At 37.1% G+C, this 25,683-nt stretch overlaps 2 protein-coding genes across 2 annotated transcripts; one reads left to right on the forward strand and one right to left on the reverse strand.

Moving 5' to 3' along the window:
- The first annotated feature begins 1,898 nt into the window (after positions 1-1,898).
- On the forward strand, positions 1,899-5,031 carry LOC125192349 (uncharacterized). Its single transcript, XM_048089891.2, has 4 exons — positions 1,899-2,979; positions 3,062-3,211; positions 4,102-4,287; positions 4,663-5,031. The coding sequence occupies exons 1-4, from the start codon at positions 2,056-2,058 to the stop codon at positions 4,741-4,743; spliced, it is 1,341 nt and encodes a 446-aa protein (XP_047945848.1). The 5' UTR covers positions 1,899-2,055; the 3' UTR covers positions 4,744-5,031.
- A 1,176-nt stretch (positions 5,032-6,207) lies between these two features.
- LOC125197049 (nuclear-pore anchor-like) lies at positions 6,208-24,432 on the reverse strand. Its single transcript, XM_048095745.2, has 34 exons — positions 23,918-24,432; positions 23,687-23,833; positions 23,328-23,426; positions 22,620-22,748; positions 22,411-22,503; positions 22,253-22,318; positions 21,811-21,900; positions 21,634-21,711; positions 21,407-21,516; positions 20,197-20,317; positions 19,953-20,045; positions 19,782-19,830; positions 19,071-19,174; positions 18,897-18,965; positions 18,563-18,706; positions 18,376-18,480; positions 18,175-18,288; positions 18,005-18,083; positions 17,543-17,586; positions 17,377-17,447; positions 15,839-15,941; positions 15,542-15,676; positions 15,369-15,467; positions 15,175-15,216; positions 15,048-15,101; positions 14,698-14,877; positions 14,537-14,584; positions 13,673-13,720; positions 11,854-11,928; positions 11,704-11,778; positions 11,436-11,620; positions 10,828-10,930; positions 10,401-10,517; positions 6,208-9,298 (listed from the first exon to the last, which is right to left on the reverse strand). The coding sequence occupies exons 1-34, from the start codon at positions 24,221-24,223 to the stop codon at positions 6,473-6,475; spliced, it is 6,201 nt and encodes a 2,066-aa protein (XP_047951702.1). The 5' UTR covers positions 24,224-24,432; the 3' UTR covers positions 6,208-6,472.
- Between the last annotated feature and the right edge of the window lie 1,251 nt (positions 24,433-25,683).

Raw genomic sequence — 25,683 nt, forward strand, 5'->3', positions numbered from 1 at the left:
TTGAGTTCATCATGCATAAAAAATAACAACTAAAAACAAGAACATGCTTCGAAAACAAAAACGCATGCATACATGAATTTCGCGAAATTTAAATCCAAATAATCAGAGCCTAAGACTGGATCTGATACCAACTGAAGGAACTGGCAGCGGAAGCGCTGACATAAATCAATTACATAATAATTCTGATCTATTTAGCAGATTATTTAGACAAATTTTATTCGCGTAATTATCACATATATCATGCTCATAACTCAAATAAAACATGCTTTAAATTAATTGAAACCTAAAACATGCTTTTCTACGGTTTAGCCATTATACCTTGATGATTCTCCAAAGAATCGAAGAGAGCTAGCGCCTTCTCCACGTGAAGATCTTTAGTACAAAACCATGGATCTTCTGTCTGGTTCCCGGACTGTAAACTGATATTAGGGTGGGTTGATCTAACCAGTGTACTAGGACTTAAATAAAGAAGACGGAAATCCTTTCCCTCGGAGGAGAGAAAATCGCCCCTTGTCTAAGTAGAGGGGGGGGGGGGAATTTTTGAAGAAAAATAATTGTATTTTCTGTCTCCTTTATTCTCCTATTTATAATAAGTCACATATTGGGCCCAGACAGGGATCTATGGAAGGCTTTGGATATGGGCTCCTCCAATTAGCTTTTTACTAATTAAATTAAACCCAATTTAATATAAGCTTATTATTGGAATATTACGAGCAGCCACTACAGAAGTAATATTGCACTCCCCATCCAAATCCGAAATTATAAGTACTTCGGGTTTCCATTATTTGATATTTATTTTCCGCGCTTAAGATAGAAACATCCATTAATTAATTATTGTCTGCTATGGACTTAATTAATTAATATCTTATTTATTCCAAGAGAGGACTCAGAAAGAAAATCTTATTTATTATTCATAGAGTAATTAAACTCCAACTAGCTAGGTTCCTAATAATAAAACTTTATTTCAAGCTTCTCTTGAGGACGTTATCAAACGAGACTCACCTCGCGCACGATTCAACATAATAGCAATCCTAGCACCGCTAGATATTAATCACCACTACCCAATATACCAGGCTTATTGGGTTGCGAAAAACCCGCACCATTTAGTAAGTCAAAGTAGTGCATAATCAATACCGTATGCTCAATGCTAACGTACATTGATTAAGAAATAACAATTTACAAGACCTCGTCTTTCAGTAGATAGCATAAAGACTGTCTCGCTGTTAGATCCATTCAGTGTTATACCACACTAATGTCATCTTATTTCAGTAAGGCTTAGAAATAATCGAACTGACATTGCAACCTTTCACGATAGGTAGTCTAAGCCTATCTAGGTTGTGGGGCATAATATTATATTAAAATAAATTCGGTTTTTCGGTTTTTTGTCCTCCGAACCGAACTGAACCGAAATTTTTAAATTTTCAAAACCGAAACGAACCAAAAAGCCGAAAAAACCGAACCGAATTTTGAAATTTCGGTTTGGTTTGGTTCGGATATTCGATTTTCGGTTTTTTTTTCTCACCCATATTGATGCTCTTCTCCAAGAGCACGGTTATGGACCTGGACCCACTTTTATTCATTTTTAATTCCCTGCTCTTTCCCAAGACATACTCTTACACATGTGTCTCACTATTCTATTATCAATTTAAATACTTCAATTACTAAAAACATTTCCATAATATTAAAAAAACATTAATAAAACCGGAAATACTATTACAAATTTCTAAATTAAAATTACTAGGGGAAAAAATGGATATATTTTATTGGGAAGCGTGGAAATATTTTTTAAAAAAAATTATATTACGAGGGTGACGACCAACCAGAAGCTGCCACGTGTCCGTCTGTCGCCAAGGATAGAGCTCTTGGCGAAGACCTCGTCCGTGCAGATGGTACGAGTGCAGCGACGAGCACGCACGGCTCTGCCGTCCGCTCTAATATTTTGGAAAAGGAAAAAAGAGAGAAAAATAGAAACCGTTTGTAGCGAAAAGTTCCTGAACTAGTCAATTGCATTAGATTTGATTCATACGTCACTCTGTCCGAAAACCCCTTGACAAAATGAGAAGAAGCATCTCCAAAATCCCTTACCGCCCCGCCACCGCTACATCCGCTCTTTCCACCTCCTCGGGCGGCGGAGGTAGAGGCCGTGGCGCTCCTACACATTTCCAGTTCACCGTTGATTCCCCACCCGTAGACGAATCCAAAACTTCCAACCACGACGCCGCCTCTCCGCCGCCGCACGGCCATGGTCGAGGCAGAGGCGTTCCGCCTTTGTTCTCTTCCTCCCTCAACAATGGCACAAACTCCAGGGGCCGCGGCATTGGTTTTGTTTCCCCAAATTCCTTCTCGCCTCCAGCAGAGCAATCTGAAGCTCAGCCGCCGCAACCTAATCCCCAAATGTCGTTTCTGTCCAAGTACGAAGAGTTACAATCGGATTCCGCCGGATCGGAAGCTCCTCCTGCCCCAGCCAAGTCGATTCCGTCGAGCATCTTCGGTGTTTTATCCGGTGCTGGTCGGGGGAAGCCCGGGGGATCCCCTGCGCCACAACCGGAAAAGCAGAAAGCAGAGCCTCAACAACCCCGAGTGCAATTGAGTGCTGAAGAGAAAGTGAGGAAGGCAGTGGGGATATTGTCGAAAGGAGACGCAGGTGGAGGCGGAGCTCGCCCCGAAGTTAGGGCTGAAAGATGGGAAGGAGGGAGAGGAAGTGGACGCGGAGGCGGAAGAGGAAGAGGAATGGCGAGAGGAGGAAGAGGAAGAGGCATGGCAAGAGGAAGAGGAAACCGAGATGATAGTAGATATGAGGAAGAGGGAGATGGAGCTGCTGAGTTTTTGGGGGATCCTGCTGCTGAGGAGAAGGTGGCTAAGAGACTGGGGCCGGAGGTTATGAGCAAACTGACAGAAGGGTTTGAGGATTTGTCAAACAGGGTGTTGCCGTCTCCTATGGATGAGGCTCTTTTGGATGCATATGAGACTAACTTAATGGTAATCCGGTTTGTTTGTTTTTAGTTAGATTGGATGCTTGATACGAGTACATTGGTTGTTGATTTTGGAGTTGCTTGTGCAGATTGAATGTGAGCCGGAGTACTTCATGGAAGAGTTTGGCACAAAGCCTGATATTGATGAGAAACCTCCTATTCCTCTTCGTGATGCACTCGAGAAGATGAAGCCATTCCTTATGGCATATGAAGGGATTAAGAATCAAGAAGAGTGGGAGGTAAATTTTGAACCACTTATGCTTCGTGTAAATAAAAGTCTGTAATTGGTTCCTTTAAGCTTTTATTGTTTGGCTGCAATTACGTGGGGCACCTGATGGATTTTTCATTTGAAATATGAACGACTCATTTTGTATACTCGGCATTATTTTGAAAGGTTCTGAAGTTGGGTGGTGTGTGTTATATTGGTTGTATGATTTTTACTACTTTCTTTCTTAACAGTGTACACATCACACAATTTGATTTTTTCTAGTAAAAGTTTCTTCGTGTCATTATTTCCATTCAATATTTCTGGTATTCTATAGAAGAATGAGCACTGAGATATTGCAACTACACTGAAACATGTGTTCTATCAAAAAAGAAACTACAGAGTGAAAGCGATTACAAGTTGTCATGCCTATTGGTGTCTTTCGCCTTGCATCTTTGTTGTGAGTCCTCATTAAAGGGTGGTGGTCTGGTCTGGTCATCTACTAAAAGAAAACATGCTGAATGAGCAAACACTGGTTTCATATAAATGAAATAAAAGAATGAATATTATAATCAAACTCAGGACATTGATTAATTTGCTGTTGAAGTTTTTTTCTATAATTACTATTATTATTTTTTTATCATTAGTATTATAATCTTACTGCTGGAGAAGTATGCATGTGAAGAAGGCATGTAAGTTATTGACATTTTGCCTTGTTTTGCATCAAATTTCATTCTTCGAGAAATGAACAAAAGATGAGATGGCGTGGTTTGTTATTCCCTTGGTGGTCATAATGTTTTGTGAAGTATTCCATATTTTCTAATTTGTTACTCATGTATTCTCTTCTTCCATGAGATTAGGATGCTCATACTGAATCCTTTATACTATTAATAACTTTACTGGTTTGATTTATGATCTGTCCAGGAAATTATGGAAGAAACAATGAATAGAGTTCCTCTTATCAAATCGATTGTAGACTATTATGCTGGTCCAGATAGAGTTACTGCGAAGCAACAACTAGGAGAGCTAGAACGAGTGGCTGAAACTCTCCCAGCTAGTGCACCTGCTTCTGTGAAACGTTTCACTGACCGTGCTGTTCTCTCGTTGCAGGTAAAAACTTTGACATCCTAAACATAGGGCTTGTTTGTTTGTTGGGAATAATTTTGGATAAATTATTGCAAGTATCAAGGAAAACTACGAGCTTAAATCAATTAGTTAAATTCAATTAACCAATAGATGTAATAATTAAAGTAAAATTCTTATTTAAATTATTAAGTTAGATGATAATGATAATGATAATGATAATGATAATAATAATAATAATAATATAAATAAATAAATAAAGTGAGAGTAAAGGGTAGCTGGATTATTATTTGAATGTTTTTAAGGGGCGACCCTGTTTTGTGTGTATGATAGTAAGTCACACATCTCATTGTTATCTTGTTCGGATTTGACAAGAAATTTCAATTGTTTTTATTTATGCAGAGTAATCCGGGTTGGGGATTTGACAAGAAATTTCAATTCATGGATAAGCTGATAATGGAAGCTTCTCAGCAGTACAAGTGAGCTTTGGATGATTTGCCTGGTATATATTCTGCTTAATAAGAACCTTTATACTTACAATGGTGGAAGACTAAGAAGGGCTGTCTCTCTCACTTGGTTATGGCCTTTCGAAATTGATTGCCAATACGTAGGAGATTTTGTCCTCAGCACTTTTGCATTAGATGTTATGTCTCATTTCATAGACATATGCCAAATTGGTCAAACAAAGGGTTTATATCTGATATGATAAGGACCTCAAGTCCATGCTTAGCCAATTATATTTTGAGTTTTGGCATTGGGTTTCTGATCTAACGAACGTCTCTGTTATGTTTTTATTTGTTTGTGTTTTTTCCTGTGTGGTTTTTGTTCATAGCCTGCAAATCAGCCCATAACTTAGCCCTATTTTATCACTACATTTGGCCTGAAAAATAATCAATGAATGACATGAATTTAAATACAAAAATTGGTAAAGTATGATGGTTAGAGAGAAAAGGAGAGTAAAGTATTATTGGTGGAAACTAATTTTGATGGGTGGACCAAAATGAAAACAAAACTACTCTATTTTTCAAGAAGAAAATAGTAAAGAATTATTAATTAGTTATATACGATGTTATTTCCTTTATCAATATTTCATTCTATCCCCGAACAATTGTCCACTTTTGTTATTTTGGTTTGTATCCTAAAATTAGTCTACTTTAATTTCAATTTTATATTAAAATTCGTGTCATTTTTAAATTCTCTATTTTTATAGGATTAAAGTGAGTATCATTCAATATTATTATATTCCGTTCATAATAATATTGCATCACAATAATCTATAACTTCCATTACATATAAGTAATAAGCTCGTGTATTATAGTGAGGGGTTGAGGGACATTATAGGTAGACCATAACAATGACCAAAACACTCTATTCATTCCAATACAAGCGGTAGTACATTATTTTCTTCTTTTTATGTCTCACTGTGATTGACATATTAAAAAAAGTGGAAATATAACTATATTTTATTCTCTGTATCAACAAGATAAGTGGGTATTGAGTGTTTTTAGGACTGGGTAGTAGGTCGAATTGGGCCACACATAATATTACAATGAGTCTGGCTATATATTACTCCCTCCATCCCACAAAAGATGTCACACTTAAGGGATAATACGAGATTTTAAGAGATTTTATTTTGTGTGTTAAATGGAGAGAGAAAATATAATTTTTATATTCATGTGAGAGAGAACTTTTTCTAAAAAGAGAAATATGACATTTTTTATGGGACAAAAATTAAAAAGAAAAGTATGACATCTTTTATGAAATGGAGTATTTTTTTCACGTGGAATTGATTTAAATTTAAATGTAGCATGCAGATTGCAGGTAGCTTTACATATATTTAAGTCAGAGTTAATTAAAAATCAAAAAGTCAGAGCATCATAGACGAAACAAAAACAAAAGAAGCGACGATTCAAAGCTAAATCTGTTGCTCCTTAAATGGGTAGAAAATGACAAAAAAACGCGATGCACATCCATGCAGATTTATATTTTAATGTACGAACTCAAGAAAATCATGTAAATAAAGTTACGTGCATATCAACAAGATTTCCTAGTAAATAAATTCGAGAAAATTGTCCAAACATCATGGACGCAATCAAAACACATCAGTCGATATCAAAAAACTATCGCCAGTTGGATGAAATGTAAACTACTAGCTGCTCAGATACTTCAGAACCATGAACATCGTATGAAAAGCATCAATGCGTTTACATCCTTAACCAGGGGATTGCCCACGTCCAGTGCGTCCACGTACACCACGACCACGAACTGTTCGGCCACGAGCTCTGCTTGGTGAAGAAGTAACCCCTCCCATGCCAGCCTGCCTCAAGTGTGCTCGCTGCCTTGCTCTCTCCTGTAGATTAATAGTTGTTGCACCACTGTTCAGAGGTGACACAGGCTTTGCACCACTGTCCTGTGGGGGAGTTGATCCACCACTGTTAAGAGGTGACACAGGTTTTGCACCACTGTCCTGAGGGGGAGTCGATCCAGGTTGAACCGAAGATCCAACATCAACAATAGCAACAGTAGTGCTGGTTGATGCTTCCTCAGAGGGAGGATTGGATGAACCAGGTGCCCTATCGGTTTCTGCACTAGAATCTGCACCATGGATAAGCTTATCAGAACTGTCAGTTATGGTCTCATTTAAGTCACCTATCTTCTCTTCCTCTAGTGTATCAGATGTATCAATCTCCCCAGCTTCCAAGCCCAATGGTTCAATACTAGGTGATTTCTCAGGGTCCGTTGATTGTTCGCCTTGTAATTCTCCATTTCCTGGTCCTCCTGTCTCATTGATTGTGCTGCTATCACCATCATTATCAGCAAAATCACCAACCACCTCTCCCTCTTCTTTCTCACCACCTGACTCTGCAACTATGCGTTGAATATCTAGTTCGGTTTGATCTCTCAGTTGATCATCAGATAGCATAGAGTCGCTTGGTTTCTCCAATTTTTCATCTGCAGCATCAACTGGTTCACTGAACTCTTCATCTGCTAATGGTTCTACAGATTGATCTTCTCCAGTGTCAAGCTCATCCTTTTCAACAACTTCTTCCTTAATTTGCTGAAGGTTTCCCATATCATCTGATGATTCTTCAGTGATGACAGCTTCAGGTAGCTTTGTGGGAGGAGCAGCTAGTTCGTCACCTCCCACCTGTAGGCTATCTGGAGCTTTTGACTTTTTATGCAACGGTGCTGGGACATCAGAGGTAGTCTCTTCTGTAGTGAGCATCTCATCTTGCATTCGTTTACGTGCAGATGCTGTTGTGGGAGCACCTGCAGTTCCCTGAATCTCCACACTCTGGGATGGTAATCCAGTATTAGATTCATCTCCTTCTGTCATCTCCACATCACCTTGAGGTTCCTTAGGCTTTGTAATATTAGGACGAACCAGCTTCCTTCCCATTTTAAGGTTTGCTTTTGTTAACACAGGTCTTTTCTCTTTCTCCTCAGCTCTTGCTGCAGGAACACTGGCAGCAGGAGGTTCAGGGGTTTGAGACGATGGTACTGCTTGACCGGTGGACACTGCAACTGCTTGACCGGTGGGAACTGCAACAGATGTTGCATTATCAAGAGGTGGAGCATCTGTCGTGGTAGAGTCAGGGACACCAAAAGCTGGCTGTGCCAATTGTTCAAAATTATCTACAGCCAGGAAATAGGCAGAAGCAAAATCATCCAATATATTACTAGATGCACTTTCCGATTGACTGCCTCCAGGGTTCTTTATTCTTTCCACTTCATCTTGAAGAGCTTTCAAAGCTTGTTTATGCTTTGTAAGGTCGTCGGTGATTCTCCTCTTTTCTTGAGTGACATTTTCATGAGACTCGATTATTGTTTTCCGCATCTTTAGAAATTTTTGTTTTTCTTTATGGTGATCTTCTTTTTCTTTCTTCAGATCATCTCTTTGCCTCTCTACTGTTCTTTCTAGGATTTGTATCCTCGTATCTTTCTCCTTTTCTCTCAGCATCTGTTCTCCTCCAGAATCAACAGTATTTCGTTTTACAAGTTTAGCCTCCTCCAGTTGTTTGGACAAGGCTTGCCTAGCCTCCTCTAATTGTTTGGACAAAGACTGGACCTCTTTGCTCATCTCATCTTTTTCCTTTGCAAGGTTTTCAACCTTCCTTCTTGCTTGCACAGTATACCGCTTAAGTTTATCAATCTCGGATTTCTGAGAAGCTTCAGTTTGTGAGACTTCATTAATCTTGTTCTCTCGTTCACTCACTTCTGTTTTGCTTCTAGCTAGGTCTCTCTCTAGAATTGATACTGTTTCCTGCTTTTCTAATAAAAGCTTCTTAACTTCCTCCAGCTGACTATCCTTTTCCGCTAAGCTCATCTGCATCTGCTTAGAAGATTCCTTCAACTGATTATAATCATTGACATCAACATCCTTGCACTTCTGTACCAACTCGGCAATTCTCTTTTCAAGATGCATTTTTTCTTCCTTCAAAATTTCAACTTCTTTTCTATATGCTTCTAACTCTCTGTCTCTGTCTCTTAGAAGCTTCTCCAAATTCTCATTTTCAATTTTAGCATTCTGAAATGCTTCACGAAGTTTCAGGCATTCTTCAAAATTATGCCGGTTTTCCTCTCTGAGTTGCACATTGCTTTCACGCAGTAATGTAATCTCTCTGACCTGTAGTTGAAGAGATTGAAATTCTTCATCTGTAAGCAATGATGCACGTGATTTTCCTCGCTCTTCCTGAAGCAATGTTTGTGCAGACTCGGCCGACTTCAAAGCACTCTCTAATTGAGATTGCAAGCGATGCTTTTCTTGTTTCAATAATGAGATTTCTGTTTCAGCTATTTCCTTCGACCGTCGGAGATAGTTCACAACACTTTGCAACCCATCATCACCCCCAAGGTTCTTAGAACTGCTTCCAGAAGCTATTCCCTTTTCCTTCTCAGCCAACTTAATGTGCAAGGCTTCAAGTTGACTGTGCAAAATCTTGTTTAGTTCGTTAATTTCAGTGTACGTCTTGTCTGCTTCATTCCTATATACTTCAATGGCCAACTTTTCTGTCTCCCACTTTGACTTCAACTCCACCTGCAAAGACACATAATAAGAATCTCTCAAATTGCATAAACCTCTTGCAAGAAGAAACTACAGAAGAAAACTGTGGAAGGAAGTCTAAGTAGCACAACTTCCTAAACTATCCAGCATAGGACTTCTGTTTGAAAGATACTCAAACAGCACCATACATAAACTATCAATCAATATGTCTCAGCTTTTAGGCTTCACAAGTTCAGATAGTTACTGGAGAAAAATCTGTTCATTAGATTCATTTCATGCTATATATTAGATGAGGTACATCCCATCCATAATAACAGATATGCTCATCCAGCATTCCATATCTCCATGTCCCATTGAATGATATGTTCCATGTTCTTATGAGCCAAACTGTGTGGTGGGATTAAAAATTACGAGCCAGATAATGGATGAATTTCATATAGTCAAGTATAATGATTTCTAGAGGCTTACAAAAAATGGTAGGCTCCTAGGCTCCTAGTCCAAAGTGGTTTTTACAAAGAATACCAACAAATAACAAATCTTCCAAAATCAATGATGTCATACTAGAATTTAAACCAGTAACCAAATTCAAATATATGAATGCACTCCTAGCCCAAGGTGGCCATTTTAAAAAATACAAGTAAATACCTTCCCAAATCAAAGACATCATACCTGCACAAATACTAGTCACTAAATCCAAATTATATATAAACATATAGTATAAGGTTTGCCTAACATAAAAATTTCTTATTGTGAAATCTGTCAGAAGGCTTGCACTGCATATATAACTGACTTGCACTATACCTACAAGTCATTTGAAAGTTGAACCAATATGGGAATTCGCTCGCAATATTTGCTGAGTGTAGAACTAGTTCAGTGCAGTAAATTACAGGTTCAGCTCAAGTGACCAATAGGTGTTGTGCAAACATTCTCACAGTTCTCACAATAAAAGGTTTTATTTGAAGAAAACCCCATATGCACACATATATAATACCAACCTATGCCACAAGAAAAATAGGAATTTTCTATAATTCTCAACTTCATTTGTACAATTAACTACTATTCTGCATCCAGATTATTAACACCAATCATAAGAATAAAAAGAGAAAATCACATATGCAGTAGAAAGGGGTAATACATTTTCTGTCTTTAGCACATCTACCACTTTACGGAGCTCAGATGCTTCTTTTTGTGCCGAATCCAAGGCTTGCGATGTTTTCGTCAACTCTTGAATAGTTTCTGATTGTAGAATAACCTGGAAGAACAAACATAAACCAAATATAGTCATGTATTTCTCTTCAGAAAACCAGCTACTTAAACAAGATATCAAACAAATGTTATGGAACAATTTGTTTTAATAAGAAACAATTTTATTACAAAATCAAAAGGAATAAACATGAACATATACAATGACTAAACCTCAAAAGGTGGAGATAGTTATAAATCAAAACAAATATAAAATGACAGGGTACACATAATACCATAATGTAATAATTCCTACATATTACACTTTAAACCCACATTGTAACGTAACACAGCAGAGAGCAAAGTGGTGCGGAAGGAACCTGTCTCTCATAGTTGTCTTGAGCAGTTCGCCATTTCTTATGCTCCGACTCCAAGTCTTCTTTCAATGTAGAGATTTGGGATTCCATGACTACAATCTGTGATCTGTCACAATACAAGGCATGCAACTTTAGATAATCTCACGTGCAAGAAAATAACCCTGTCCTGCCATAAGCGACTCGTATTACTTTTTTTGACGTCCCACCTAAAGTGACTCATTTCCTTTTTTGGCAAAATATAACGAAATTACTCTCTCCTACTTTATTCTCTCTTCACTTAAATCTCTAAACATCATTTTCTTAATTCTTGTGCACAAAGAAAACAAGAAGATTATGTCCAGTACCACAAACAAATTCATACACCTGACATAAACTTTACCTAATGTCCAGTACCACATACAAATTCATACACCTGACTCCAACTTGTTTATTTGCATACTCAAATTGCAAAGAAGAAATTTGTTTGAACGCTGCTGAAGTATCATTCATTCATTGTTATTTAGTACCACATCAATTTTCATGAACTTCACTTCTCAGGCCTTCCAAGATATACTGTAAATTATCCACTGAAAGGGTGTTCACAACTTCACATAGGGCATATGAAAGCTTACATTTTTACAGAAAACGCATCCTTCACACTAGCAATCTCAGATAAAGCACCAGCAAGAGCCTCTTCTTTCCCAGAAGTTGCAGAAATTGCTTCCTCAGTCTTCAGCTTACATTCACTCTCAAGTTCATTAACATGCTCCCTGAGCAAATGAATCTCGTTTTCTAGCGACCTCTTAACTTCATCAGCCTATAACATGAAAAGACATAAATTGCAATGGAAAATTAGGTCAGTGAAGCAGACAATTACGGGAGGATAAATCTCAACAATACCTCTTTCTTAAAATTCTCATGGGCCAACTCCAACTGTGTGAGGGCTTCTTCATTTACTTGAGCGATGCTCTTGTACTAGTGTGGACAAATGAAATTCAGCACTTCTAACTAAAGGCAGAATGTAAACACCCAAACAAGACAAGAATATACCTGAAGCATGTGATTTTTGCTTGCCTCTGCTTCCTCTCTTAATTTCTCAATTTCATCCCTGAACTTGGCCAGCATCTAAATATATGACAGTGAATATGATCATTTTCAGTGTATAACAAAGATTCATTCTTTACAGCAAAGTAAAGAAATCACTAACAAACATTTCCAAAAATTAACTTTGGAGATTATGTTTAAGCTGACTGATGATGATTATATTACAATATTATTAGATTAGGATATCACAAGTTCAGATCAAAGAGACAAGCTAGCACAGGAGCAGAGATTTTGATTAACTATGGAAGACTTTTGCTCACACAGATTCCTGGAAACTTAAACTATAGGTTAATCCTTCCATACAAAATTGCTGGTAGAATTATATGGAAAGAATGATACTTAAAGTATTGCAAGCCCAAGAGAGGGTTATCAGAAACATAAAAACAGAAGAGTGATGTTACAGCATGGTAGTAGACCTACAAATTTACTGCCTAAGTTAACACCGGTGCTGTCATAATCTGCTAACAGCTAATCATATATTTTTCCTGAATTTACTTATTCCTCATTGCTGAAGCAGTTAAAAACAGATGAGCTATAACTCTCGGTGACATGCCTAGACTAGTTAGATAGCAGTAAAGGACTTGACACAAAAAGGGCCAATCTCATTCAAATTTTTAAACCACCGCCATTCATCTATACTTGTGTGCCCCACGCCCCAAGAGCGCTTTTGACAACATTGGTGGCACAAGCACCACAGCTCTAAGAAGATAGAATAATCTATTACATGACTCACAAGGGAAGATGGATAAATTGGGACAGAAGGTATCCTGATTTCCGGGAGAGGGGATGGCCGTGAATGAGAAGCAGGAAGGAACTAACAATCTCACTCGTCACATGACGCACGGGGCAGGTGGCCGGTGTGCTGGGAAAAAATATGGATGTTGGCACAAGGCAGTCTGACACCATGATTGAAGGGCGGGCTCACAGGTGCAGGAACAAGTGCATCGTTGGGTGCAGGGTATGATTTAGAATCCCAGGGTGCTGGTGAAGGAAGCATGTGGGTACACATGCCTGAGTTGTTCTGGTAGTTTATGATTAGCTATTTAATGTTTTTTAGTTAGTTAAAGATTTTATTGTTAGTAGGGCCGCAGGCTCCATATCTGGGTTTTGCTTGGCCCAAGAAATTAAACCATCTAGATTTTTCCTTCTGAGATCAGCAGCGCTGTGTGCTTTGGAATTGAAAGAACAAATTCTACGTTTTAAATGCTCTGGTTACTCTTCATTATTGTTTATTTGGTTTATTTGAGTACCCTTGTTTTGGTTATCATTGTTAGTTCTCCTTTAACTCAGTTTTTTTACTTTTGTTGGTTTTTCTTTTACTCAAACACCATCCCTGACCCAGGTTGTCCATAAAAATTTAAAAACACAACAGGTGTAAGCAGAAACTACATGAAAGACTTGTCACGGTATATTTATAGAGGTCATCCAATGTAGAAACATAGACGTCAATTTCAGCAAATGTTTTGAATTCTCCAATAGTCAGGATATCTAATAATTTAGATTTCATAACCATTAGTGCGAGGATTAACCAAGGAAAGCCAATCTGTTCTTCATCACACTCACATGACTCATAATGGCCATATAACTACTTGTTTATCGTTTGCATTGCAGAGTGTAAGAAACAACAGCAAGAATTATTGAAAGATGGGACATGTGTGCAAGTCAAAAATGTTCATATGAACCAAATTTTAGCGGGTATTATTCGAGTTGGCACACAAAAGACAAGATACATAACGAATATCAGAAGACAGAAAGTTTTAAATACCTTTTCAGAAGAAGAAGAAGAAGGTCCACTATCAGCACCATCAGAATCCTGCAGTGTATAGAAAAATGAAAGAAAATATGAAGAAACACCTAGTAGCTTGAGAATAGAAAATTTTGAAAGACAATAGAAGGTCCACTATCAAAACTCATCAATCGTTTAATCAGATTCATGAGGAAACTCAACATGTGTTTCAAAAACCCCCTATAAGGTGGTAACAAAAATAATTAGAGACTAGAGAGATTTCTAATTTTATTCAGAAGTTAATGGTTTTTGAAGAAAAAAAGCTACAGCTAATATTACCAAATATAAATTCACAAGAAAAATTATAAAGCTCACTAATCATCTGAACTAGTTACGAGGAGGACACGAATATCTTATAAGAGTTAATAACATGGAATATAGAACGTTTTCAAAATATAATAATAACAAAGCTCAAAGGGTATTTGATCATTTCAGATAAATTTCATTCAGTGTCTGGAATTTTTAACTTGATACCAACTACTGTAATGCAAGTAATTGCAATTTCATTTGTATGGCATTCCTTGTAAACCCACAGGAGTTTGCCATTTACTTCATTCACTACACATCATCATTCCAAGTTCATTCCATTCTAACCTTACTCCATCCATGCATACCAATCATCACCTAAACTACATAGAACTCTTGAACTAGCAGCATAATTTACTTGCATGCAAATGTGAATTACTAATTTATTATGAATGTCTGCGCTAATAGCAGTTCATCACTACAAATATTTTCATAATTTAATGTATAATATGCATGACTGTTCCCACACTATTTGCTGACTCTTAATCTGGAACGAGGCAAGATAGAGTATAGAAGATCCAAATGTCTAGGCCATACCTTTGTCCTTGTAGATTCCATAATCTTCTCCAGATCAGAATATCGAGCCTGGATAACATATTCAGACCAGTCAAAAAGACCATTGACTAGAAGGAATAGAGCAATAAAAGATGAAAACATATTCCATTTGAATATGACAATCACTAATAACACAGACGCACCTCTGCAATTGCTGCTCTAGAATTAGCATTTGCCACAGATCGCAAAGAATTAGCCAATTCTTTGTTCAATTCATCAATTTGTTTATGAGCATCCTTCAAACTACTCCCATGCTCAAGAGAAAGGCTTCGAACAAGATCCCGTTGTTCCTGAAGTTCTCTTTTTGCCTCAGCCCATTCTCTCTGCATAGAAAGTAAAAGTACTTTATAATAACTAACAAATGGAGTTTTTTCAAAATGACAAACTTCAGATTAAGAATTCAATTGCAAGACCTGTATGCATGCTGGAAATATTAGAGAAACCATGTATCTGTCGACATTCTCATATGCGACAAATCACAGGAAAGAAGTACCTCAATTTTGTTTACATAATCTTCTTGTTTTCTCCTCTCAACACCTCTAGCCTCCTAAACAATGAAGACATATTAGAGTCGCGACTGCTAACCTTAAAGAGGGAAAAAGTGGGAAAAGAATAGCTACCTCACGCACTTCCTCTGCACTCTGCATGGTGTCCAAAGTGGCCTGAGCACAGTCAAAATATTGAAAGTTAGAATACATCTTTTTACACGTTATTAATCACTTAAGAGTTTTTGTTACGATAATAATTATGATACTGCACTCACAGAGTCCAGCTACCGACGCATCTCAAATTTTAAAATATAAGAGAAGATTACCTGAAGTCGATGAACCCTCTCACTCAAACTACAAACTTCATCAGAAGCTCTTTTCTCAGAGTTCTGAAGCATTTCCTTTTCTTGCTTCAAAATTGATACCTAAAAGAGAAACAGTATACGTGATCAATAAGAACCTTAGAGTAAACATAACCAAAGAGAGACCTAAAAAATACCTCCATTGTCAACTTGCGAGACAGTTCATTGGCAGCATCCAAGGACTCTGCACTTTCACGGAGTTTCCTTTGGTAGTCAACTATTATCTGAGAGAACTCAACATTTCTTGCTCTAATTCCATTATGCTCTTCCCTCTGGTGCAAACCATAAATCAAAGCAACACATGTCACGCACCAGACAAAAAGGTTATCAACACGGAGATTAACACAAAATTGTCAAGTAAAATAATTTTCCATTAGCTTCCACAATTAACAGGTTTATGCCACTCCTAAGGATAAATCATTAAAGAAATAAACCTGTTGCTCAAACTCCTTCATAAACCTGGCAAGTTTTTCTTCTGCAAACATTGCTACCGTTTCCAATCTATCACGATCAGATCGCAATGATATGAGGTCATTCCTGAAGTAGAAGAATAAATACGTTCCAATTAGTATATAAAGCTAAACTTACTAATGACAGAATTCATTGTGTGTTTATCCAACAGTACAATGAGTTAATGTGTTAAGACTAAAAAAGGTATAAGAAGTCATCTTACTAACAGAAGCATCTTCATGGGAATCATAAGAAAGTGTTGTGAAATATAATTACAACTTAATTCCCTCATAACTATGGCATGGTCAACCCAATAGTGAAGAGATTGAACTTGCACTGATTTCTAAACAATTGATCTGAAACAAAATCCCATTAACTTCCAAGTCCACATGCCTTGTTAACCTATATAAATAACCAGGTTCACCAACTCCACAAATATTAATGCAATCTTCTTCTCCCCTATTCCCTCTGAAACAGATCATTTTCATCATGTTCCTAATAATACTAACAATTTGCCTCTGCTCTATCTGGTAAGGTATAGCAAAATCTAGGAAATCCATTCAACAGGAGTTGGTCATTGTTTACTTCATTGCGGAAGTACCACTGATAATATCAATAGAACTAATTGCACTGCCCCTGGTGGCATAATACAACAGTTTCCGGCATTACAAATTTACAACGGAAGTTAATGTTGATATAATTAAATATTGGTGTAACAATTTTGTCAAATAGATTAGCTTGATTGGTAGCAACCAATCATATTTAAAACAGGTATACATAATGAAGTTACAAATTAAACATAGATTGCTGCATTAAATTTCACACAATGCCCAATTGGGATCGAATTCCCACATTTGAGTGGCCATAATTTTTTCAACACTCTTATACTAAGATCCTGTAATACCACTATAGTTTCTTCTAAGATTTCACCCATTTTGAAATTTCACCCACTCGGAGAGGACATGCAAAACCCAAAGTGATACTCCTCCCATCCAGGATTAAATGGCTCACTTCGACTCAGTACAGGTTTGAAGAATGTAAAGAAAAGTGGGTGGAAAAAGTTAGTGGAATAAGTTCATGGAATGTGGGGCCATCCACCAAAAATAAGTGAAATGGGGCATATGGTGGACATCCAAAAATAGCTATGGGACATTTAATGGCGGGCGAAGGGAGTACATTATAAGCCATTGTGGCTATTGGCTAATAGACCATGAGATATTGATTGATAATCTAACCAAAAGGACAGGAATCAATAGCTCTACAGTGCTCTAAAGATGTCAGAAGATGTTTTACTTGCCCAGGGTGAACGTTTGATCATGTTTTACCTCAAATTTAGTTCACCACTATGGTGGTTGATAAAGCCAATCATTTTTCCCTTAACTTGAGGAGAAGAGAAGTGAAAGGTGCGAACCTCATTTTACAACCACAAAGTTACAGGAAAGAATACCATAAAAACATAAACAAGAATGAAAATACGAGACGCTCGACAAAATAAAAACAAGCAAGCATAGCATATGCTTACTTGGACTTTGCCAAATCTTCTTCCAGACTTCTCAGACGCTCTAAAGTATGTTCATGCTTTCTTGATGCCTCCTATAAATTATCACAGTATACAAATAAGGCTGAGGAATATGAGACAGAACAACAATGTATGCATTTATCATCCTATAATTTTTATGGATCCATACATGGCTATTTTCTTGTACGGGTATAATCTCCCTGCCTCCTCGCTCTGCAAAATGAATATATTGCTAATTAATCAGTAGATCTTTAGAAACAGAAAATATTGCCTTTAAAAACAACAGAAAATGGAAAGCTTCTAGAAGAGTGTTGTGGAAAAACAGAAAAGGGACAAGGCTCAGATAAAGAAGATAATGTATGATGTACTATTGTTCATTGTTAAAAAAGGTCAACAAAAAGAAAAGGGCTATATTTGAATCCCAATTTTTGGATATACAGATACAGTCAATATCTTCATGACTTTGTAATCTTAAGAAACTTGTTAAAACGAGGAACTATGCAGTATTTTCAGAATGCCCAATAGGGTAACAAAATCCAAGACACTCCATATTGTAAACTTGCTAGAGTTTAGAGGACGAATAAGCACATGAGATAAAACACAGCAAAGAACATATAGCAACAGGAAGAACCTGGAACTGCTTCAAGCCCGTGAGTAGGATAAGCACGAAGTTTTTGCTCCTCTTCATAGAGCCTCTTGTACATGGCCACCTATTTGCATATGAAAACAGCTTATCCAATATAACTTTAACTTGCACAAAAAGTACTAGAGATTTACAAACCGAGCATTTTAGAATCTTACAGAGGTATGAAGCGACTCAATCATGCGCTCCTGTTCCTCTGCCCTCAGCAACACTGCTTTAACTTTAGACACTGTCTCTTCTTTATGCATCTGAAGCTCCTTCTCATACTTTTCCTGCAAATGTTTCAAGGTCCCAAGTTTAATATCACCGAATGAACATGATATAAGAAAATATAATATAGCATAAAAGCTGCATATTGCCTTTAACTCTGCTCCGCTATCTTCAATCTGATCAGATAGATTGTGTACAATACTGCGCAACTGGACATTCTGTTCAACTAATCCATTTATGTCTTTGAAGGTCAACTGCAAGAGTGAATAAGTTCAATGGTCATTAACTCCTTATTCGAATAATGCAAGAATACATGAAAAGTAGACAAACATCTACCAGGCGGTCCAATATGACGTTTTCAGCTCTAGATTCAGTACCCACTGGCACAGAAATCCCACTAATGAGCTGATCATCTTGATAAGGGGAAACTGATCCACAACGCAACTGGACATCTCTACACTCCTTTAACAGTACAGCCACCTAAGACAACAACAAAAACAGGTATAGAATATAAAGGTTGGCAGCCTCAACCATATACTACCTACTGCAGAAAGCTACATTGTTCATATACAGAGTAAATCCCAAATATGTTTTTTCATAAGCCACGTCATATTATAATAAACCAATAGAACATTATCGTATTAAGAAAATGACATTTTCGCAACCAAACCTGTTGCTGGAGCTCAACAATCTCCTTCTGAGCAACTGCATAGTCACGCTCCTGCCTCTTTAACGTAGCCTGAAAGAGAAATTGGATCAGCAACAGCCTAAAGAATAGTATCTCACAGTCCACAGAGCCAATGTGCTTAGTTAAAAACATTTCAAAACAGACTGAGGGACAAACCTTGAGCTCCTGAATGGTAATCTGCAGAGTGGAATGTCCTGATAGTGTCTGCTGCAGTTTCTGATCTAAGGCAGAGTAGGCCTCGACAAGTCTTTCATGTTCTTCTGCAAAAAGAGCTTATTGCTTAGGGCTTTGACAAAGCATATAAAATTTGGAGACAGGGCAAAAAAATAAAAGAAAATCTGAAGCGGTCAGTGATTGCATCAGCAGAGATCTATACCCTTCACTGGTTTTTCGCTACAAAAATAGTACTACCTCTGTCTTTGAAAAATAGAAACTATTGAAATGGCACGGGTTTTAATACACAATTGGTAAAGTAAGAGATGATAATTGGTAAAGTAAGAGAGAGGGAGAGAAAAGTGAGTAAAGTAAGAGAGAGGAAAGAAAAAGTAGTAGAAGTAGTGTTAGTGGATTGTGGGGTCCACTTCCTAAAACAGAAAGTTTAGAAAGTTTCTATTTTTAAGGGACGGACCAAGGAAATAGTTTCTATTTTTAAGAGACGGAGGTAGTATTATTTGAGATGGCAAAAGAATACAAGAATAGAAGGTTAACACATAGGAAAGAAGGGAACAAGAGGCACATATTGCCAGGCTATAGCATATAAAAGAATCGACTTGTACTTAGTAATACATTAATGTTACAAACTTTCAATGACAAACATATACGATTAAAAACTAAATCTGTTTCATAGTTTACACACACATCATATACCTCTTTCATCCATGATGACTCCAGCTTTTTCTTCAATTTCATAAAGCACCTAACAAACGAAATCAGAAGGTAAGAAAAGAGTAATCATATAAAATAGAATTCAGAGAATACTTCCAACAACTGCAAAAAAGCCTTTCTATTTATAGAGATGAAGGTGCAAAGAAATCGCACGCGTTCCAATATAGCTTGGGATTGCTTTCTCCCCAACTGCTCGTGCCGTAGAGCATCAACAGCCTCTTGATATTTTGCATATATTTTCCCCAGCTTCAAAAAGGAAAACAAAGAACAAAGATCAGAAGAATTACACAATGAGCTAAAGTTAGGCCCACGAACTTTCTTTGCACAAAGTACTAAAGTGAATATTATACTGCTCTCTAAGATATATCACAAGATACATAAAAGAGATAGCACTCACACTCCATCCATCCCTAAGAAGTGAAGCTGCCAATGCTGTTCCAGAAACTCCGGCAGGAACTACAGGAATAATTGCTCGATCATCCAAAACCATTTCATCAGCATCAACTGAATTTGTCAATCTAAAAGAAAGAAAATACAAACAGAGGCTTAGTCCATCCAGAGATAATATTGCATATTAAGTTCAGAGAAACACAACTATGCAAATCAGAGTGCATGTTCAAAAACAGCTTTTTGTCAATAATGTTACAAATTGTTATTCTGATCACATAGACACAGTAAATGAGTATAAGCTTCATGAATTTCCCGAAAACAGTACATACAAATAAGCAGTGATATTAGATTGCATTAAGAAGTACTAGCTATTACCTTCATACAGCAATTACCCTTCATTTTGATTGGAGAAACAAATGACAGGCTAAAAATTCCAAAACACGCAATATAACAAAAAAACAGGGTGTACACAGAGAATAATTGAAGGCTTTGATAGCAAAATAAAAAATTTAATTAAGTGTTTAACTAAATTAAGACAATCCTAGAATCATAGTCAAGATATAGTGATAATTTGTTTATCTCGAATGAATAAATTAATTTAGCATAAATGCAGCAAACGTCAGTCACTCTACAGATAAACTAAGACCAGTGGAAACTTCCAAAGTAAGTGCAACTGTACTAGAAATGTAAAACATATCAGAGTTATGAACTGTCTGTATGAGCCTATGAGCATATATTTGTCAATCAAGCACACACAACATAGATGTAGATGGCATAAAATAAATCATCTACCATAATGTACTGGCCTTTTACCCTTCTGTTCAGCAACTTTGACAAAATTAATTATGTAATTATTAAAATGAGAGTCAAGAAACTACAGCGCTGCCTGTTTGGCAGGTTTTGGAGACGACATAGTGGAGAAGGAATGAAAAATTCAGGTTGATAGTTGATACAAGGAATGAGTATATGAACAGTGATTCGACATCTCATTCATTGGGAATTAACCACAGCGCCCCATGTTAGGAGGCACTCAAATTCATTCATTTCTAATTTTCTATTACCATTATATTTCCCATTTCCAGTCCACCAATTTTACTAAGCACCAATTAAGATATAAATATTACAAATTGAGGATCCTAAATACAGAAAGAGGAAAGCATGAATACCAGCTTGTCAAATATGTACTTAAATGCATTTAAAGTTCCAAAACAACTCACAAGCCAGTTGTAAAACTACTCAGAGGAAGGTTTTGAAGCTCATTTCCTCTTTTTAACTTCTCCAATTCTGTTTGGCAGCTTTGTAGCGTATCTTTTAAATCAGCATATTCCTACTCCGACAGAAAGTCAATGGAAGTTTGTTAAATATGGCACAACTCAGACAAAGAGAACACAAACTAAAAAAGAACTAATTATTGCCAGCAAATCATGATTGCTGACATACATACCTTTTCCACTTCCTTCCTTGCAGACACTTCTTTATCAAGCTTATCTTTACTTTCAGTTTCAACTTGATTTAAGTGAGTCTGTTAAGAACAAGCATCATAAATTATAGCATTACAAATGTATAAAATATTTAATGAAGCAAACTGGTATTGAACATAGTATCAATAAGCAGAGCTCACTTCAAGAGCCTTGATGACTCCCTCAAGTTCTCCTGCCTTCTTGGACCATTCCTCTGAGCTTTCTTTATATAAATCAGCAAGTTTGGTTATCTACAAAAATTTTGACCCTTAGACTGCATGCATACAACAAGCTTATGTGGATATAAATATATGACTCTGGTCACTCACATCAGCGTAAATTAAACATAAGAAAAAATTACAGAAAATGGATAACTTAAATCCATGAATGACAAGAGTGCTACAAACAATGTACAAATATTTTTACTCAATGCATTGATCATATTTATTTCAAACAAGTATCATAAACTGTGGTGAATAAAAGTAAGTTCACTAAATGTAATCAATTTGGAGTATATGAATGAGATCCATGCAGCAGATAATATGATAAGACGGGTATCTGATTCAGATGAAATCAAAAGCATGACTGCTGTGCGATACTTACTGTTGAAATTTCAGCTGAGAAACGCTGCTCAGCTGCTGCTGCTGCATCCTTAGTTGACAACAACTCCTAAACAAACAAGACAAATAACACATAGTCAGAGTGATCAAAAATTGATGTGATGATAGAATTTGTAGATCAAAGATGGAACAGAAACACACTATTTCGATCGATGCAAGTTTCTCCTCCAACTCCCTCGCTTTGTCTTTGTGAAATTTTAGAGAATTGGCACTCTCCTTCAATTTGTGTTCAACCTGGAATCAGTAAAGTGATTAAGCTTGTGAAACATATTTCTAAGAAAACTATGCATGGTAAAGCTATTGAATTGTTCTTTTCTTTCTCAAGAGGTCCAAGAGAAACAAAATCTTACATCCGCAAGTTTGCCAGACATATCAGCCTCATATACTCCATATTCCTTCCGGACCTGGATCAGATCATTAACCTTAGTCGTCAACTCCTCATTAAGCCATGAATTATGCCTCTCGAGAAGCTCCTTCTCCTGCTCAGCTCCAAATTAGATGTATTATTAGTACCACCATACACTAAACTGAAGTTGAATAGGAAAGAAATGCCAAGAGGCAATCTTTACAATACCAGGTCTAAGTACATCAAACATGTGAAAAAAGAATGCCAGAAAGCAAATCAAAGATACTCTAAATTTAAGGGTCCACCAAGTACACATGATTTTGTAATTCATGTACTAGATACATTTGACTAACCAGCTTCTGACATTGAATGCCATGACTCATGATATGAATTATGATGCTAACACTCTTAAATGTCCACAAGAAAAAACAGCATTACAATAACTTGAAGATGTCACTAAATTAATTTTCCCAGATTGTATTTTTGTATAAGAAGTGGCAACTGCAGGAAACAGGATACATAGATGTGTACATCTGTGCTAATCATAAGATTTCCACATGCTTGTCTGGATGCTTGTCGTTATCAATAATTTTAAATAGAATGACATACATGTTAAGAATCAAAACGATGATAGAAAATTGAAATGTAACGGAAATTAAGATAGAAAAGAAACAGCAAAAATTTTCCAAGAAAAATGAACAAATCATCTCACCTGCAAAAAACGGTCGGATGTTGCATGCAATCGCCCCAATTCAGATTCAATGTCCCTTATCCGTGCATCTTTTGATGCAAGGTTTTCAGTCAAATTAACCTTCAAAACATGACAGTCAATAAAAATACGCAACACTCAGGAATGCAACTTGGTTGTTATTGATGGAACTTGGAATTTCAACATTCTAAAGCAAATATTTCAAAAATATTCTCATCAAAATTAAAATGAGACACAGATTATGCACACCATAGGTAACTATTCAATGACCTGGGCAAATAGAGCAGTATAATTTGATAAATGTAGTCCACTAAAACCAAAGAAAAACATATAGGAAAGAATAATGAGTTATGGCAGCGTACAATCTTATCAAGATAACTCTTTATTGTAGCATTTTTCTCGTTGATTTCCAAGTCCCTTTGTTCCACCAACTCCATCAGCTGCCTCTTCGATCTATGAAGCTCTGATGCTTCCCTCATCAACCTCTCTACCTCCCCATCCTTTTCAATCTAGTAGCCGAAAACAGAAACCAACCACGAGTTAACAGTTGTCCAACAAGTGACCAAAACAAAAAGGTATAAATAAAGACTCACAGATTGAAGCAGAAATTGCTGTTTCTCGACTTTCAGCCCCGCAATTTCAGCATCGCGCTGTTCGAGCAAAGCACTTGTCTCGGTGTTCTGTAGCTGGAGAGACGAGTACTCCGCAGAAAGGGAAACGTATTTTTGTTCGTTGAGTGCGCACGTCTGCTCGAGAGTGATAGAGGCAGCGTCGGCCTCCGCCTTCACCGTCTCTATTTGATTGTACAGTCCACGGATGAAGTCGTCCGCTTTCTCCGTCAAGAGCGCCGCATCGTGCGAGCACCGCCGGTATTCTTCGTCCGATACGAAAAGCGGCATCTCCGCCTCTTCCTTATTCTTCGATTTAAACAGGAATTTCTTCAGATATGTATCTCATTCAACGATGGAAAAACCCTAAGTTCAAATTCGATTGTGGGAGATGTGTGCGTTTTTGGGGAATGCTAGAAAACGGAGGGATGCTGGTTTTTTGAAGCTCTTCAGTTTCACACGACATATAACTATAGTAGAACCGACGGAATTTCGTGAGTTTAATTTTCCCTAAACGCCGTTAATGAAGCCGCACACCGTAATTTTTTACCCGTTGCTCGATGATTTTTTGCTTAAAAGGAGTATCAGTCGAAATAAAATTTCAATAGATACGTGATTCAACATAATTGTATAGCCTCGAAAGTGCATATATACAAAATGCAAAAACAAAATTCTTCGAACATTCTCATATCGTCAGGATTCTTGCAATTCATAGGAAATTCTTGGAATTGAAGCTTGAGGAATAATGATTGATTGATATATTTCCATATGCCTAGTCCAAAAACTATCATATATAGTTAGGTGTCAATGTTTATGGTTCTGAGCACTAGCAGTTGTGACCGATCGCAAGGGCCTAGCAATCGGTCACTACATCAGCTCCCACTGACGAGCACCTCCATTCGCCTCCTGCCCAGGGCCGCTCCAGCGCCTCAGCCGAGGCCGATAATTTTTTATTTTTATTTTTTATTAAATTTATTCTTTTATAAATACCTCACAATCCCATTCATTAATAAATTTCTTCTCCTATGATTGAAGAATTGTGGTCACGTAGGCACTGATGTTTTATTTTTTTTTAATTTGCTTCGCGTTGTATTCTTTTTTTCAATATTGTAATATATCGAATAATTAATTATTCATGTATTGTAACTTAATTAAATTATTTAGACATTGATATAAAAAATAAAATAAAATAGTGATGATGTGGAAATGAGATAGGCTCTGAGATAGGCTCTGGGATGTGCTTTTGCAGGGATATATGCTCTAAGATGAGCAGGAGAAAATAGAGATAGGCTTCGGAGAGAGGTCGCCACTACTAATGCTCTAATTAGGACAAGGGTTGGAAATTTTGTACGTGAGCATGGGTCGTGCGGTTGTGCAACCAACTGCACGACTTGTGCTTAGCTCTCGATAAGGTGCTCTCAACTGATCCCACCCCAATGCACGATCACATGGGTCGTGTAGTCATCGTCCTTCCACAAACTCGTGCACTGCCGCATGGGTCGCATGCCAATGCTTGCTTGCATACGACCTTTAAGGTGCTCTTAACCTCTTCATGACACCATTTGCACGTCTTTTCATCTTTTATCCCCTGTTTAAGTCATTTTTACTTCAAAACTCAACAACTTTATCAACATATCAAAATATTAGGCATTAACTCAAATATATCAATTAAACATCTAAATCAATCAAAGTTAGATGAGAGTCACCCCCAAAAATCATATTCATGTTGAGTTTATCAATACCATTATCTA

Source organism: Salvia hispanica, chromosome 4, assembly GCF_029641045.1.
Source record: "Salvia hispanica isolate PSC_SH4W2 chromosome 4, Shi_PSC_v1, whole genome shotgun sequence".
NCBI classification, from domain to species: domain Eukaryota; kingdom Viridiplantae; phylum Streptophyta; class Magnoliopsida; order Lamiales; family Lamiaceae; genus Salvia; species Salvia hispanica.

What these genes read in the sequence shown, in the direction of transcription:
- LOC125192349 (XM_048089891.2), top strand. Translation starts at nt 2,056, where the DNA reads ATGAGAAGAAGCATCTCCAAAATCCCTTACCGCCCCGCCACCGCTACA. An exon ending in AGAATCAAGAAGAGTGGGAG is followed by an intron (nt 3,212 to 4,101) that starts GTAAATTTTGAA and finishes TGATCTGTCCAG; the next exon opens with GAAATTATGGAAGAAACAAT. An exon ending in GTGCTGTTCTCTCGTTGCAG is followed by an intron (nt 4,288 to 4,662) that starts GTAAAAACTTTG and finishes TTATTTATGCAG; the next exon opens with AGTAATCCGGGTTGGGGATT.
- LOC125197049 (XM_048095745.2), bottom strand. Translation starts at nt 24,223, where the DNA reads ATGCCGCTTTTCGTATCGGACGAAGAATACCGGCGGTGCTCGCACGAT. An exon ending in ACGTCATATTGGACCGCCTG is followed by an intron (nt 18,481 to 18,562) that starts GTAGATGTTTGT and finishes TCACTCTTGCAG; the next exon opens with TTGACCTTCAAAGACATAAA. An exon ending in ATTATGTAAACAAAATTGAG is followed by an intron (nt 14,878 to 15,047) that starts GTACTTCTTTCC and finishes CTTTCTATGCAG; the next exon opens with AGAGAATGGGCTGAGGCAAA.